The sequence below is a fragment of the Gobio gobio genome (assembly GCF_949357685.1).
Source record: "Gobio gobio genome assembly, chromosome: 18".
NCBI classification, from domain to species: Eukaryota; Metazoa; Chordata; class Actinopteri; order Cypriniformes; family Gobionidae; genus Gobio; species Gobio gobio.
This window is the reverse complement of record NC_137111.1, coordinates 21,171,517-21,189,357: the sequence shown is the minus strand read 5'-3', so window position 1 is coordinate 21,189,357 and position 17,841 is coordinate 21,171,517. Positions and strand designations below refer to the sequence as shown.

The window sequence follows — 17,841 nt, the reverse complement described above, 5'->3', positions numbered from 1 at the left end:
GCACATTTACTGCATTTGAAACACCTACGGCGTGAGCCGTGCAACCAGAAATAATGCAACTTTTGTGATTTCTCTGGTTCGCCGTAAAAACGGCGGTTATTGACAGGCGAGAGGGCAGTTTTGCCGGCTCGTTGGCTGTGTGAAATCCATCTGCAGCAGCCACAGCGGTGGGGGCTGACAGGAAAGAGAGTTTTGACGGTGGTCCGGCCGCGGCGGGACTTAACCGTCGTTTCTAGCCTCTGGCTAGGAGGACTTTGGACGGCCGGGGGCCCCGAGGGGGAGGCGGCTTACCACGGCTGGAAGAGCGTGATCTGGGGCGGCCGCTCGGTCTTCGCTGAGACGAAGGGGGCCGCGCTGGGCGCTGCGCGGAGCTCGGTGCTGGCTGGTCACGAGGACGGCGAGCAACGGAGCTATTGCTAGCGTCGGGGCGTCGAGGCAGGAAGAGGTTCATGGCCTGAGTCGTCTTATGCACTTCAGAGAAACGATCGACGATCCCCTTGACCGCTGGTCCGAAGAGCCCAGACGGGGAGAGCGGGGCGTTTAGAAAGGCAGCGCGCTCTGTTTCTCGCATATCCGCGAGCGTGAGCCAGAGGTGGCGCTCAGCTACCGTGAGGGAGGCCATAGAGCCTGTGGTCCGAGGGCCTGTGCTGCGGTCTTGGTACCGCGAAGGGCGAGATCCGTCGCGCTTCGCAAATCCGTGACCAACTCAGTGTCATAGCTTTTCTCGTCCAGGTCGCGGAGGAGATTAGCTTGGAGGATTTGCAGCATGGCCATAGAGTGCAGAGCAGATGCCGCTTCAGCGCGCGGCCGATCAGCGATGACGTCACTCTGCAGGCCTTAGACGAGAGGGCAGCCTTTGAGCGCCAACCAGAAGGCGGGCAAAGGTGCGCTGCGACCGCCTCTTCCACCGGAGGGATAGCATTGTAGCCTTTCTCATCCGCGCCGTCAACTTGTGAGAGCGCCGAAGAAGCCTGAGACGAGACCCTCGTGGAGAATGGTGCGTTCCAGGACTTCGCGAGCTCCTCGTGAAGCTCTGGCAGAAAAGGTGCAGTCCTGGAGGTGGGCGCACGGCGGCGACTGTTTAGGAAGCATCCGTCAAGTCGATTCGGCGCTGCCACCTTGGGCGGGGCCCATTCGAGGCCTAGCTGCTCGACAGCCCGGGTGAGAAGGCGCAACAGTTCCGCGTCCTCACCCGCTCGAGAGCGTCCGGAGGCCCGGACTGAAGAGGTCGCGGAAGACCAGTCCTCGCTGTCGGAAGCCATGATGGAGCAGCTGTCGGCGCGTTCCGCGGCCGCATCCGCCTCATCCCTGGAGGATAATCCGCAACAGAAATGGCGGCCTGGGGTGGGGTGGGGGCGGGGAAGGCGAGAGTGAAGCCGGCGGGAAGGGTTCCGGCGAGCTTCTCTCTGCGAACTCCGGAGTCCGCTGCGAGCGGCGCTTCTTTCTGCGCGGCTTAGCAGGGACTGGAGGGATGTCGTCATCGAACTGATTGAGTCGAGCCCGCAGGGTCGACATCGTCAGTTCCTCGCACTCCGGGCATCCGCCGGCGAGTAGTGCGGCGGCGGCGTGATCACGGCCCAGGCAGAGAGCGCAGATCACATGGCGGTCCCCGGAACTGAGCTGCGCGTGACACGAGCCGCAGGTGGAACGAGACATTTTGTATCAAACGCTCGGCTCTTTTTGAGAAAGTGTGACGCAGCGGCGACAACACTTGAGCGTAAAAGGATATGGGCTGCCGGATAGCAGAGCAGGCACGGATGGCTGAAGGTGGCGCGATGCTGCCGGCTTCTTCAGGCGCTGTCCTCTGCTTGCTCGTCTGCACGATCACGGCGGCGGGTTCCAGATCCAGCGATGCGAAGGGCTTCGCTGAAGAAAAGAAAATCGAATACGCAGCCCGTGAGCCCCGCTTATATACACGTGGCCACGCCCCACCTGTAGGCAAATGAAGCCAGGTGGGCGCGAAGCGCCCTCATTGGTCGCCACGTCACGCGGGCTCACCGATAGGCTGCTGCAGTTGCCAGCAGAGCAGCCAATAGCACGCTGGAATAGCCTGCTATGGTCTGCCAGGCTGCCGCACTGCGTTGACAATGTTACAAAATTAAGGATAATTTGGGGTTTTTCAGAAATCTCGAAGAAAGAATACTTTCCCGATGCGTAAGGAAACTTACGCAATACGAGAGAACCTCTCGTAAGAGAACTCATCGACTTGATGCGAGAGGTGTGTGAAAAAGATCTGGGGCTCTGTGATCGATAAAATGTCGTGTAACTCTATTCACCCAGGAGCATTGTGAGATAGATTAAAATCCATAAACTCTAAAAGCCTGGTGTTTGGCCCACAACACGTTTGAGTGTGACTCATTCAAAATGTGCATGTACAAATGTGTGTTCTAGCAGCTCGTTCATTTAGAAAGGATTTATTGCAGTACATTTACTCTGAATCAATATCAGACGGCTTTACAAAAGGTTATTTGCTCAAGAGTCACTCCTGATGGTCTAATGATGCCTGTGAATGTGTTTCTGAGCCTGTTAGTGTGAGTGGGACGGTGTGTTTACCTGGAGGTCTGTTGAGTGCGAAGTTACGAAAGTGGCTGCCTTTAATGATCTCCACAGACAGGCGTCCTGTGGTGGCGTTATACGATAAACCCAGCAGTAGTTCTGGATTTCCACCGTGAGACACAGACTGACTGGAGGAAGCACTGTCACTCTGTGCGCTGAAAGACACCTGGGAGTCTATTGTCTGCATGGAGGGAGATGGAGAGATGCCAATGTGACCTAATTAGTTGGTATTTGTATGTAAAGTGTAGTTAAACATAGTTTTTAACACATGAATACACTGTAAAATTGTGCAAATATCCTCCCCGGAAGAAAAAAGATTTTGTAAAGTGCAATAAAATCAAGAATCTGTGATTTGTTCATTCTCTTTAACCTTTATTTAACTGACATAAGTACAAAGAAAAGATGTTCAATGTTATCACTGACCAACTTTATTGTATTTTGTAAATATAACTGAATTTTAATTTTGTGGCTGCTACACACTCCAAAAAAGTTGGGACAGAGGCATTTTTACAACTGTGTCACATCAGCTTTCCTTTTATTTACACGTTTTAATAGTTTGGGAATTGAGGATACTAATTGTTGCATTTTTGCAAGTGGAATCTTTGCCTAATCTCGTCTGATACAAGACAGCTGCTCAACAGTCCATGGTCTTCGTTGTCTGATTCTCCTTCATGATGGGCCAAACATTTTCAATATAAGACAAATCTGGACTGCAGGTGTAGAGTGTCTATGAAACCACTCTGTTTTAGCATGTTCAGAATGAGACCTGGCATTGTCTTGCTCCCCAGGAAAGATGTCATCTTTATGCCATTAAATGTACACTCCCAATATATGCCTCAATGTCAGTGGTACCTTCACACACATGCATCTCTCCCATGCCGTTTGCACTGATGCACCACCATACCATGACAGATGTTTGCTTTTTGCACCTGTTGCTGATGAAATTCTCTTTCGTCTTAGGGATTGGGAACTCGATGTTCATTTCCCCCAAAAACCAGCTGAAACGTGGACTTATCTGACCGCAGCACACATTGTTTTGGATCATCTGAGATGAGCTCAGGTCCAGAGAACTCTGTCGGCAGACTGTATTTAGTTACAACGGTTTTCAAAAGTACTCCTGAGCCTATGTGGCTATATTTTAACACAGTAGCATGACGGTTTCTCATGCAATGCAGTCTTGCCCTACACGGCCTGAGATTTCTCTTGATTCCCTGAATCTTTTCACAATAGTATGTATGGTAGATGGTGAAAGACCTAAATACTTTTCAATCTTGCATTGAGAAATGTGATTATTGAATTATTTGATAATTCTCTCATGAAATTTGGCCCAAAGTGATGAGCCATGAACCACCTTAGCTGGCAAAGACTGAGATGCTCATTTTATACCCAGTCACAATACCCTCACCTATTACCAATTCATCTGCTTATTGTTCAAAACAGTTTAACTTGTATGTTCTATAATATTTTCACTTTTATTTTGCCTCTGTCCCAACTTTTTTGGAGTGTGTTGCAGCCATCAAAATAAAAATAAAACATATTTTCAAAATACAATTAATTTGTACTGTGAAAACATTGTTTTTTTTTACCCTTTTGTCAGTTAAATGAAGATTTCAAAATCACAGATTCTTGATTTTATTGCGATTTACAAAATGTCCCAACTTTTCTGGAATTTGGGTTATATATATATATACACTGATTATCTCTTCATCACGCCACCCGTTAGAGGGTGGGATATATTAGGCAGCAAGTGAACATTTTGTCATTGATTGTCAACATTTAGTTTGATGTGTTAGAATCAGGAAAAATTGACAAGTGTAAGGATTTGAGCGAATTTGACAAGGGACAAATTGTGATGGCTAGACCACTGGGTCAGAGCATCTCCAAAACTGCAGCTCTTCTGGGGTGTTCCTGGTCTGCAATGGTCAGTATCTATCAAAAGTGGTCCAAGGAAGGAACAGTGGTGAACCGGCGACAGGGTCATGGGCGGCCGAGGCTCATTGATGCACATGGGGAGCGAAGGCTGGCCTGTGTGGTCTGATCAAACAGACGAGCTACTGTAGCTTAAATTGCTCAAGAAGTTAATGCTGATTCGGATAGAAAGGTGTCAGAATACACAGTGCATCACAGTTTGTTGTGTATGGGGCTGCATAGCCGCAGACCAGTCAGGGTGCCCATGCTGACCCCTGTCCACCGCCGAAAGCACCAACAGTGGGCACGTGAGCATCAGAACTGGACCACGGAGCAATGGAAGAAGGTGGCCTGGTCCGATGAATCATGTTTTCTTTTATATCACGTGGATGGCCGGGTGCGCATGCGTCGCTTTCCTGGGGAACACACAGCACTAGGATGCACTATGGGAAGAAGGCAAGCCGGTGGAGGCAATGTGATGCTTTGGGCAATGTTCTGCTGGGAAACTTTGGGTCCTGCTATCCATGTGGATGTTACTTTGACACGTACCACCTACCTAAGCATTGTTGAAGACCATATTTACGTTGGCCTCTTTCAGCAGGATAATGCGCCCTGCCACAAAGCAAAATGGTTCAGGAATGGTTTGAGGAGCACATTGAGTTCAAGGTGTTGACTTGTCCTCTAAACAAACATGTCTGATCCATGGAGGCCCCACCTCGCAACTTACATGACTTAAATGATCTGCTGCTAACATCTTGGTGCCAGATACCACAGCACACCTTTCTAGTGGAGTCCATGCCTTGACGGGTCAGGGCTGTTTTGGCAGCAAAAGGGGGATCAACACAATATTAGGTCATAATGTTATGCCTGATCGGGGTATGTCATACATAAAATGTGCAGCCTTGTGCAGTTTTTATTCATCAAAATGTCGCCATAGTTTACATAAGGAAATACTGTCAAAGTGCATTGGTTATATTGCCAACATGGCTAAGCATGACTTTATTTTCTGTGTATATATGTAGGGATGGACAGACAGGACGATGATAGATAGTGGCCCAACCATACCCAACCATGGTCCAACCATACCAGTTAAAAAAACTGAATACTTTCATAGCAAATATACACACCTTGAGATTACTTCGTGGCTCCAGCAGCAGCGTGATCTCGAACCTGCCTGTGTGTTTCAGCCTGCTCAGCTTGTACATGGCCTCTCCCATCATCCTCTCCCTGTTCATCTTCCCCAGCGCGTACAGGCGGAACCGCAGCGCAGAGGAACCCAAATCCCCTGGCTCTAGATTTGAGAACCGGAATGTCTCCTCGAACCTGGGCGTGGAGCCTTTCTGCACGGCCGTCTTGTGCCTCTGCCGTTTCCCAGGTAACAGCACCACGTGCACCTGCCAGGAGTCCATGCCACTCCGTGCCTTGTCTGGAATGCCTTGGGCTAATATCACGGTGACAAGGAGTCTGTGGGTTTCAGCCCTGTAGTCGAGGGCAATTATGAGATCCCCACATATTGAGATGTGCCCACGGGGAGAAGAGCTCGAAGGGTGGGACGGAGATTGTTCATGCTGTTAGAGAGAGGAAAAACACATTTGCATACATAAACACAAATATACTCAATGCATATGTAAACATACAGATCTAAACACACACATCATTCAACCTCCCACTCTTTGACACCTCTCTAACTGGATGAGAAAGATTTTACCGTGAAGAAAACCTAATACATAAACAAGGTGTTTCCATTAGCAATGGCTATGAGTGCCATAGAGCACAGACGACTCATGAATATTTATTAGAATTATGAATGGAAAAATGAAAACAAAGGCGTTTCATTGATATGTATAAATCTAAATATTTTATATTTCAAATGTTTGAAAGTTTGGGGTTGGTGAGATTTTTTTTTATGTTTTTGAAAGAAGTCTTTTCTGCTCACCAAGACTACATTTATTTGATCAAATACAGTGGTAATATATTATTACAATTTAAAATATTTGTTTTCTATTTTAATATATTCAATAAATATTTAAAATTTTAATGTATTCCTGTGATGGCAAAGCTGAATTTTCAGCATCAATACTCGATAGGATTCTTTGATAAATAAAATAAAACAGAAATCTTTTGAAACATTATAAATGTCTTTTCTGATCAATTTAATCTTTCTGAAAAAAGTATTGTACTGACTGGCAGATTATATGGGAAGTATAAAAAGTATAAGCACACACACCTCAGGGCTCCATGTAGGGAAACTTTCCGTAGCCTCACTGTTGTCATAACCACGATTATCAACTGCCAGACTTCTTTGTGGGGTTTGCCGCCCCATGCTGCCCAGGCGACTGCCCTCATCTCTGGGTAGAGCCTCCAGACCGTCCACTGTGTCCTGGGAGCCCACAGAAATCTGCTCCGCCATCAGAGAGAGGGGGTCTGTGGGTGTTCGGCCCTCAGGAAGAGGACTTTGCGATAAGGGATCTCTCGGCTCAGACCCTACACGTCGCCTGGATGTGAGGGGATCTTGAAAACTCTGCACACTGTTTCTCTCAGCTTCTACATGGAGAGGAAGAAAGAACGAGACTAAACTAATGTGTTGCTCTGAAAACTGGGTAGCACTTTAGTGTATAATAATCTCCCACTAGTTACTGTTAGTTAATGCTTTAAAGGGATAGTTCACCCCAAAAATGTGTCATCATTTACTCGTTCTAAACCTGGTAGCCATTGACTGCCATAGTATTTTTCCCCCATACTAAGGATTATGGACGTCAATGGCTACTGTTTGGTTACTAACATTCTTCAAAAATATCATTTTTTGTGTTCAACAGAAGAAGAAAAAACGTATAGGGGTTTGGAAGGACATGAGGGTGAGTAAATGAGAGAATTTACATTTTTGGGTGAACTATCCTTTTAACTAACATTATCTAAAAACGAGCAATACATGTGCTACAGTATTTATTCATCTTTGTTAAAAATAATTAAGAAAAATACAACTGTTTGTTAGTTCATGTAAGCTCGGGTACATTAAATAATATTACCATGAACAAGGTTAGAAGGGAAGGTTACTTTGGACATGTAATTGGTTACAGTTACAAGTTACCCTATTTAAAATATGTAATAAGTAGTGTAACTATTTCAATGACTTTAATAAAGTAATGTAACTGATTACATTTGATTCCTTTTCTAATTTCCAGCACTGGAATGCATTTTTATCACTCGCCATGGTGGCAACTCTTAGACAGATTGCAGCCTAAAGCTTTCAGCGGAAATGTGGATCGGCAAACAGGCAAAGCAACAAATTAATATTATTCAACATATCCTAGCTTATTACAGAAAATATTCAGATGTAACCACCTTTGTAATCGTTAACAGCTTCAAAAGTAACTGTAATTTAACTATACATTTTTTCTCAGTAACTGTAACTGATTACGGTTACATTTATATTGTAATTAAATTATGTAACTAGTTACTCCCCAACACTGACCATGAATAATGTTGAAGTAAATTAACATGAATTACAACTACTAAATGCTACTACTACATATTTTTGATTGTTTTAAAATCTTATTGTTTAATCTCAGATGTTTCCCATAAATAGAAATAAAATATTCCTTGGCATAAATAAAAATAAAAATAATGCAGATAGTCCAGATAATTTAGTCATAGGAGAATTTAAATGAAAATTGAAAGACTTAATCGGAGCATAGTTTGAGACATCTTTGAGACCTTTGCTGAAACTTCAAAGGAGACACAATTTTCTGAAGTGTCTAAAAAGTCTCCATTTAATCTCATTGCTGTCTGAGAAACGACTGAGATATTGAGGAGAACTCATTAGTACATTTGAATTCCATTGGGGGAGTCAAATAAATGGAGGACTATATTTAGCAGTAACAATTTAGCAGTAGACCTTTGATTGAGAGCTAATGACACAATTAACAGCTCCGTCACACACACACACACACACACACACACACACACACACACACACACACACACACACACACACACACACACACACACACACACACACACACACACACACACACACACACACACACACACACACACACACACACACACACACACACACACACACACACACACACACACACACACACACACACACACACACACACACACACACACACTTTCCCTGAACACTTAGCAAATAAAATTTTATTGACACTCTGACAGTCATCATAATTAAAGGACAAGCTCATTTGACCAATCAGACTCCCCGGAGCCGATGATAATGATAGTAATTTACGGCGTTAAGTGCTTGTCCTACGTGACTCTGTGAATTTCACTGAATGGAATCTCTTTCAGGGTACAAACTGTTCTACTCCACAGCAGCGAACAATTAACTGCAGACAGGTCCAGTCACTTTGTTACCATGGCAACCGGAAAGACGCTTTTCCATGGCAACTGATGCCGTGATGACCATTCCGAGAAATTTAAGAATTCAATAGACACAAACAGCCAACCGGAAGCTGTTTTAGTTGAGATATGTCACATTAGATGAGATGTTGACTGAGCAATAGGAGGAGATTAACAGTTATGTGACAAGAGTCACATAGATAAATATTTATAAGAGGCGTTTGGGTTTGTGTTGTGCCTCCTGAAACATAGGTTAGCTTTATTCCACAAACCACTGGTCAGCACACTATCTTTCCATGAAACTATACAATTTCTGTTTATTTAGAAAAATAATTTTGGTTTACACAGTGATACTTTAGTATTATTTATATACTATTATAGTATTTATTCATATTTTAAATTAGCTTATATTTTCAGTCTTCATTTGAATTTTAGTTCAAGTTTTAGTAATTTTGTGCTTTTGTATTTTTTTGATTTGATTGTTTTTTATTTCAGTCTTAGTTTGTCATTTTAGTACTTCAATTCGTTTAATTTTGTTGCCAAGACAACATTTCTAAATTAGATGAAAGGTTTTCCATCTAATATATATTTTTTTTATTTATTTCAGCTTTACTTGAAGTCCTGAAATGTATTTTTAATAGTTTAATCACGTCAATCAATAAGATTTGTATTGACAATGTCAAAGGATGGTTTTATTTTTAAAAAATGATGCAGATGGTTATGAGCCAAGGTCAGATAAAAAAAAAAGCAAGTATTAATTTATTTTTATGTGAATTAAAATGAGTAAAAAGCAAACATTTTTTCACAATCTTTTTTTTTTTGTAGAAATGCTTTTGAAATAACTAAATTTCCTTAATGAATTAAGTGAATTTCTTAAATGCATTTCACTCATTGCTCAATTTATCAGCATGTCAAGGAGTTGCTTCAAAGGATATTGAAATACCGATCACATCTAAAATTTTTAGTTGGCCAAATTGAATTTCTGTGAATTAAGTTGCATCAATTCACAGAAAATCAATTTGGCCAACTGAAAAATTTTGATGTGATCGGTCACTAGAAAATTTTCAATTGGAGACCTGAATTTTTTTTTACAGTGTGTGTATATATATATATATATATATATATATATATGGCTGTCATGCATATCTACATATGCTAGTCAAGTATAACTACGCAATGCATATTAAGGGGTCTAAGCACTAAAGGTGCTGGAACCCTATTGTGTTTCTACTGATTTTCTTTTTCTTCATCCTTCTTATTTTTCTGTTCTAAAGGTGTATGGGCGTCAAAGAAAAATCCCACAGTTGGCAGGATGGTCCAAATTGTGCATCGTATACAGCGCTACTCAGGCGCAGACACACCCCCGTCCAACACTATAGGTGGAGCTATAAAAAGGAAATTAGCATTTGTTATAATTTGCTTTTCTTTTGTAACTATGGTATCATAACTAAATAGAAACAAAAATCCACCCCCCACCAAAAAAATCCTTACATCTAGCCCTACAAAATGTATATCTCTGATTTAATTTCCACCTATGAAACATTTTAGCCAATATATATTTTAATTAAAAAAAAACTACTTTTTTAAACTCCTTCTAGGCCGTTGGTCCAATCTTCACCAAAAGATATTGGACACTGAGGACATCCATCAAGTTTTGTAAAATTCCACCAATAGAGGGCGCTACAACTAGAAAACCATTATAACTCTGCAACCGTATAATCCATGAAGTTGAAAATTGGTATCCATCTTTGGTGGACATCCTAACATATCCTCTAATATGACTCGGATACTTAAAAAACATGGCGCCAGATTCCAAATTTCAGCAGCCAATAACATCAAATCTGAATGGTCTACCTTTACAGAAATGTATATTATTTGTACAAATTAGCGGTGTGAATATAGGTACCGATTTTTGTAAAAATCTGCCATAAGGTGGCTTTATAAGCAACTTTGTTTTAGTGAATCCTTACTTAAAGGGGTCCTATTACCGCCCTTTTACGAAGTCTTGATTTTGTTTTTTGGGTGTACTAGAATTTGCTTTCATGCTCGATTGTTCAAAAAACACATTGGATGGGATCCACAAATGAAAACTCAAATGAATGGGATCATGTCGCTTTGTCCCCTAGATGGCGGTGTAAATTGGACTTGAAACAACGCTAATGTTGGCTAGCAGGTGAGCGGAGGCACAGCTTTGCCCTTTGTTTACATCGTAGCAACAACATAAAAAGTGTAATTGGAACTTGTTAGTTACAAGTTGTGATCCATAAACAACAGATTATCCCAATGAAGTGGAAACTGCTCAATTTCAGGAGAAGCTTATGTGCCTAGCCTTCATTGAAGGCTACTCTCTTAGTTTCTGTAAGATGTTCTCCATAAAATGTGCAGCACACAGATACATGTTGGGGTTATAATGCTCAGGAACAGGGTTTAAAATACATTTTAACCTCTCTAAGTTTGTCAGCCTTAGGAAGGTTGAACATATAAGTTTTGGAAACGTGGTGGAAAAAATAGCATCTCTTCAACATAACTTTCAGTGAAGATTCAAGATGGACCAAATGGATCATATTATACATTTCAGTTGTATCGCTAATCATCCACAAGGCCATTACTGCTTGGACCCCAATGATTACCGCTTGTGGCTATATTTATATATACATTTATGAGCAAACAGGAGAATGTGGGTGCATACCTTCACAGTCAGATGGCTCTGTGCTTCCTTCTTCCTGGTCAGACAGCAGACGTTTAAATTTGTGATGTGGCTCTGGTGCGCTCTGGGTGTTGTTGAGCTCTGTGACCCCTGAACGGAAGCTTTGTGAGCGGGAAACGGAGATCTCAAAATGCTTTGCCAACTCATCATCGCTGTCTGATAAACTGGAAACCTCAGCATCATCGCCGTAACTATTCACTGCACACACACACATGGACGGGGACAGAAGGAAAAACAAAGGACCAAATTAAGAGACAAAAAATAGACAAAGATCAAAGCAGTGAAAATGTATGACCTTCCAGTTTATCTAAAGGTAGAATTTGCAGCCATAATTCCAAGGTAATTCTATGTGGTTGCAAGGGTGTACTGTGCCATTACAGTGCCATTGCGTTTAACTCCAATTTTAGGAAGGAAGTAAGTTAGTGAGGGAAGGGCATAAATAATTAGACTTAAAGGGATAGTTTACCCAAAAGTGAAAATTCTGTCACTCACCCTCATGTCGTTCCAAACCCGTAAGACTTTCACTCATCCTCGGAGCACAAATTAAGATCTTTTTGATGAAATCTGAGAGATTTCTGTCCCTCCATTGACAGCAATGCAACTACCACTTTGACGCTTCAAAAAGTTCATAAAGAGATCATAAAAATGATCCATATGAATTGAGCGGTTTAGTCCAAGAGACGTTATAGCGCGTTATATGATGAACAGATTGAATTTAGGCTTTTATTCACATTCAAACATTCATCAACTCACACATCAGTTTTGGTAAACAGAAGCTCAAGCATGTGCGAGAAACAATGAGGTTCATTCCCGTGTGTTACGCAGCACGTTTGAGCTTCAGCAAGAACCAATGAGGTTCATTCTCGTGTTACGCAGCGCATTTGAGCTTCCTCAAGAACCAATGAGGTTCATTCTTGTGTAACGCAGCGCATTTGAGCTTCCTCAAGAACCAATGAGGTTCATTCTTGTGTAACGCAGCATGTTTGAGTTTTAGGATCTTTATCTTTTTGAAGCGTCAGAGTGGTAGTTGCGTAGACTGTCAATGGAGAGACAGAAATCTCTCAGAATTCATCAAAAACATCTTCATTTGTGTTCTGAAGATGAACGAAAGTCTTGCGGGTTTGGAACGACATGAGGGTGAGTAATTAATAACAGAATTTTTGGGTGAACTATCCCTTTAAACGCAGCCCAGATTGTTGTTAAGCATTTTCAACATCTATACTCCAGTGTCACATGATCTTCAGAAATCATTCTAATATGCTGATTTGGTGCTCAAGAAATATTTATTATTATTATACAGTTAAAAACATTTATGCTGCTTAATATTTTTGTGTAAACCTTTTCAGGATTTTTTGATGAATAGAAAATGCAGATCTTTTGTAACATTAAAAATGACTTTACAGTCCATCAATTTAATGCATCCTTGCTGAATAACGTTTGAATGGTAGTGATGCCTGGCTTAGCAAGCACCATTAATAAAAGAAAACGTCTATATCCCATCAAGTGAAAAGTGAGTAAGACAGTGTTGTTTGTAAATGACTCAGATATGGTGGTATTTTTAATGGTAATGTGTATGTGGTAGTGTGTAGACAGGCATATCTTCCACATGCACCTAATCATAAGAGAGTGGCCAATTAGTGTCTTTGAGTCAGTTTTTTCCCCTCTCTCTTACCCATTATAGTTCCACATCCATTCATTTCACCACATCATTCACACACACAACACACACACACACACACACACACACACACACACACACACACACACACACACGCACACACACACGCACACACACACGCACACACACACGCACACACACACGCACACACACCAAATTAGGCCAAGTAGCTGCAAGGAGCAGCATATGAGGTTGCCATGGTTACTAGCCCTTCACATTAAAGTGTTTTCCTTAATGTACATTCCGTACGACATAAATGATACCAGCACAGAGAATTCAAAAGGAGAACAATCACTGCATCTGTGAGATTACAAACAGAAGAGCTCAGAAACAACTGCTGCAAAGAGCCCTTCAAAACAAACGGCCTTGTAGATTTCAACTGATGGACTTTTTATAGGAAACTACTTGAATACATCTCTGATTCAGTAAAATATGTACAAAACTGCTGTACAAAACATATGTTAATACATATGCAAATAAATGTGTAACATTTCAGATAAACAGTTAATCTATTATGAACAAATATGACACCAAAAGCCCTTTACAATCATATCAGGGAATGTTTAATGTAATGTAAACATGGACTAGGTAACATACACTGCAGTGAATTCTTAACAACAGAGTGTCATTCTTGTTTTGTCAAGAAATTTAACAAAAGCAAACATTGTATAATGTTTTGGTAGTTGGTGGTGCATTTTGAATGTGAAATTAACTGCTGTGCTAAGCTTAAAGTTGGTTAGAAGAACTGTGTGAAGAGTTTTGAAAAAGTGACGTAAGTATTGGAAAATGGGTTTTAGCAGTTGTAAAAAAAAAAAAACTGTAACATGGCAACGACGCTGCAAATGTACCTGTTGATTGATAGGTGTCAGACATGCCCACATTTTGCTTACATTTTTTATTTCTAGTCATTTCGGAATCTTTCCAACTCAGCCCCATTGACATATTCCTGTCCAACCCCTTAAAGACAAATGAAATGACTTCCATACATTTATTAGTTAATCTTTTAAAATGTAAACAAGATATGTGTTTCTGTATAGACTAGAGTAGACTATGCATGATTGAATATTTGTCTCTCTCTGTGCTCTGTGTGTGTGTGTGTGTACATGTTTTTCCATCCCGGTGGGGACTTCAAGGGAATAGAATATACATTTTGTACAGTATAAAAACCATTACGTCTATGGAGAGTCCCCACAAAGACAGTAAACCAGACATTGTGTGTGTGTGTGTGTGTGAGGAAGTGAACATTGCATGTGCATTTGATATGTGTGTAGTGTATTCATGTGTAAATATAATGACTCTCCTGTTTGTTTTGAGAGGGTGTTCTCAGTTTACTGACTATATTAAATATCCAGAAAGATCAAACACACAGACACACACACACACAGACACGCAAGTCTGTGATAAAGTGAGTGTGTGTAGTGTCTTTCTAAGGAACATAATTTCACAGAAACGTTTGCAAACAATCACAATACAGTATGAAGAATCTAAATAAAAGTAATATCTGAAAGCTAAAGCTAAACCCATAACTGATATTATGGGGGAAAAAATATTTCGAAAAAATACTAATTGTATAACAAAGAACTGGAGCCCTGGCTGATTTCCGCTCAATTTTATTTGTATAGTTTAGCTCCATGAAACAAAGCTTAAAAGCAACTTAGCAGAAAATCTACTTATTTTGCAACATGAAAGTTATCTATTTTCTGTGAATATACAAGACTTCCGAAGTTGGCATTAAACGGAAGTTGTGATAGTCTTTTCTTCCCAATTGTGACGTATATCTTGTTTAACGGTTTATCGAGAAAGAAAAAAATTGCCCATCAGGAGTTGATTAGATCACTGAATCGTTGTGGTTTGCTATTGGTCAATCTAATGTGAGTGACCAGAAGAGATGTCATTGCACAAGGGAGGGAAAGTTATTTTGATTAAAGATTATTAGGGCACATGATTGATTTTTTATTTTTAAATTATGATGTGCACTGACAAATCATTGATAATAAAAATGATTTAATGACGACTTTAACCGCTAGAAGAATAACAAAGTGTTTCCCCGCTAGAAATTTGATGTTCCCAGAATGTTCCCGCCGGTGTCAAGGACGTTCCTAGAACGTTCTGAGATGGTCATGATGTGGAGTTCTTTAAAGGGTTGTGGGAAGTTATTTGGAGGACCTTCACGGAACATTCAGGACATTCTCTGAACATTTAGGGGACCATATTTTATTTGGAAATTTGATGTTCCCGTAACGTTCTCAGTATGTCCCCACTGGTGTCAAGGGTGTCGCTTGGTAACGTTCCTCTTTGTAACGTTGCTGTGTGACCATAGACTAACCAAAATGGAACATCCCCCTAAAGTCATAACGGGAAAGTAATTATATGACCAACAGAGGAACACGTGGGAACGTTCTGTTAACATCCCAAATATCCTCTTTGTAATGCTGCTATAGAATAACCAAAATTGAACGTCCCCCTAAAGTCATATCGGCAACTTCATTATATGACCAACAGAAGACCATGTGGGAACGTTCTGTTAACATCCCAAATGTCCTCTTTGTGATGTTACTATGTGACCATAAAATAACCAAAATGGAACGTCCCCCTAAAGTCATGTAAGGAACTTGAACTGCAGCACTTTCATAACCAAAAGAGGACATTGGAACGCCCTTAATGTTCTGTAAAGGTTGAGGATTTTGTCACCTTTAAAAGAACTTTTAGGGAACATTGCACAAGGTTGCAAGAATGTCCCCTTCTACGTGGGTTGAGCAAGCCAAAAGTAACTGTAGCAAAGAGGAAAAACTATTTTAAGAAACTAACTAACACTAAAATTATGAAGAGGTAACAAAGACAAAGAGGTAACAACAACTTATACAGTAAGCATGTCACCCGTTTGTGACAAGAACAGAACCACCAGTCATGTCTAAACTGAACGGACAGCAGATTCAACAAATAATGGACCAAGAAACAGACCAATCCACTTGAACACCTGTTAACCCACATCTTACCAGCATCAGAGCAGCGTGACGCCTGCAGACTCCTGCTCTCCAGCTCATCTGTGTGCTCGCTGATGGGAGTCAGACGTTCAACAGAGGGGGCATAATCAAACCTGCCGCCCTGACCTCGCAGCACCAGCGTTTCCTGTGGATCCACGGAGGACACATCCACTCCAGATCCATGAACAAGCCTCAAGTTCTGCCCCACTTCTGAACTCTCATCTTTCACTGAGACCTCAGAGTCAACAGCTTCGTTTTGGCCGAGGCGGCGGAAGCCACTGGAGAAAGCGTCTGAAATCTGAGCGAGCCATGAAGAGAATGCTGGGATACCTGCCTGAGGAATGTCTGCCATTCCATCAGATTTCAAATTGTCTTCCACAATGTTAAGAACACTTTCGACAACAGCTCAAAAGTAGGCCTATTTTCAGATGCACTGAAGACCCAGTGAATTCCCTCATGTTGTTACTGTTTTAAAAACAAAATCAATACAACATATTTACTTTACGAACATATTTACTTCTATAGTGCAACTAACAATGCCTACGCACAGCAGACAAACATCAAATGTACAATTTAATTAAAAGTTAACTGAATGGTAACTAAATGGTATTAAAATTATGTCCGAAACCAATAATACATTTATTTTTTAATGACCAATAACCAATAATCGGGTGATATTAAAATAATAATAATAAAAAAAAGCACTAAACTAAAATCTTTAATTTTAAATGCTACAAGGGAATTTAGGCATCACATTATATAATGTACAGTATGAAAAATGGATATTCATTTTGAGATTTCATTTAACAGTGTTATGAAGTCATTTTTTGTTTTTAAAGATTAACAGTAATGGGACATTACAATATGGTCTTATTAGTTATCATTATTTCATGCATTAACTAGCATTAACATACAATGAGCAATACATTTGTTACATTATTTATTAATCTTTGTTAATGTTAGTTAATTAAGATACTAATTAAGATTAAGTTGATGTTTTCTCAGTTCTATTAAATAATATTAAAAGACACAATATTTATTTAATATTTTAATAATGTATTAGTACATGTTGACATTAAAATGAACTAAGATGAATGAATGCTTTAGAACTATTTTTCATTGTTAGTTCATGTTAACTAATATAGTTAACTAAAGTTAACAAACGGAAGCTTATTGTTAAGAGTTACCCGCTTAACTTTAAGTGAGAGTTAGATGATGACCAAGGTAATCAAAATGTAAAAAATATGGAAAACTAGCATGCACAGTTAAATACCAATACATTTAAAAAATCTAAAATTTGAGCCAATAACTGATATCGTACCGACATATAGTACAAACACTCACCAGACGGTCTCCTCAAAAGACAATCAATTACTCCATTTAGAGCTCCTGCACCTTAGCAACTTTCTACATATAACCAGTTCAGCGGCACCTGAGTGTATTGCGTTTATCTAGACTCAGGACATCTCGCAGGACAGACTGACTGAATATTTACTAAGGGAGCTGCTTTTGAAATAACACAGCAGAACTTCCTCCAACACCCAGCTGATATACTGATAGTGTGTGTATGTGTGTGTGTGTATGTGTGCAGGTTTGGCTATACTTGTGAGGGCCAAATGGAACCTTAATATACAGTACTATCT

General features: G+C 40.8%; 1 protein-coding gene across 1 annotated transcript in view; it reads right to left on the bottom strand.

The window, feature by feature from the left end:
- The window catches only part of syt16 (synaptotagmin XVI), a 40,418-nt gene that overhangs the window by 9,837 nt on the left and 12,740 nt on the right, over window positions 1-17,841 (bottom strand). The window contains exons 3-6 of the mRNA XM_079841934.1: window positions 11,519-11,734; window positions 6,692-7,008; window positions 5,592-6,032; window positions 2,554-2,737 (exon numbers count right to left, since the gene is read on the bottom strand). Of these exons, the coding sequence (XP_079698060.1) occupies window positions 2,554-2,737; window positions 5,592-6,032; window positions 6,692-7,008; window positions 11,519-11,734 (1,158 nt within the window). The remainder of the gene's footprint in view (window positions 1-2,553; window positions 2,738-5,591; window positions 6,033-6,691; window positions 7,009-11,518; window positions 11,735-17,841) is intronic.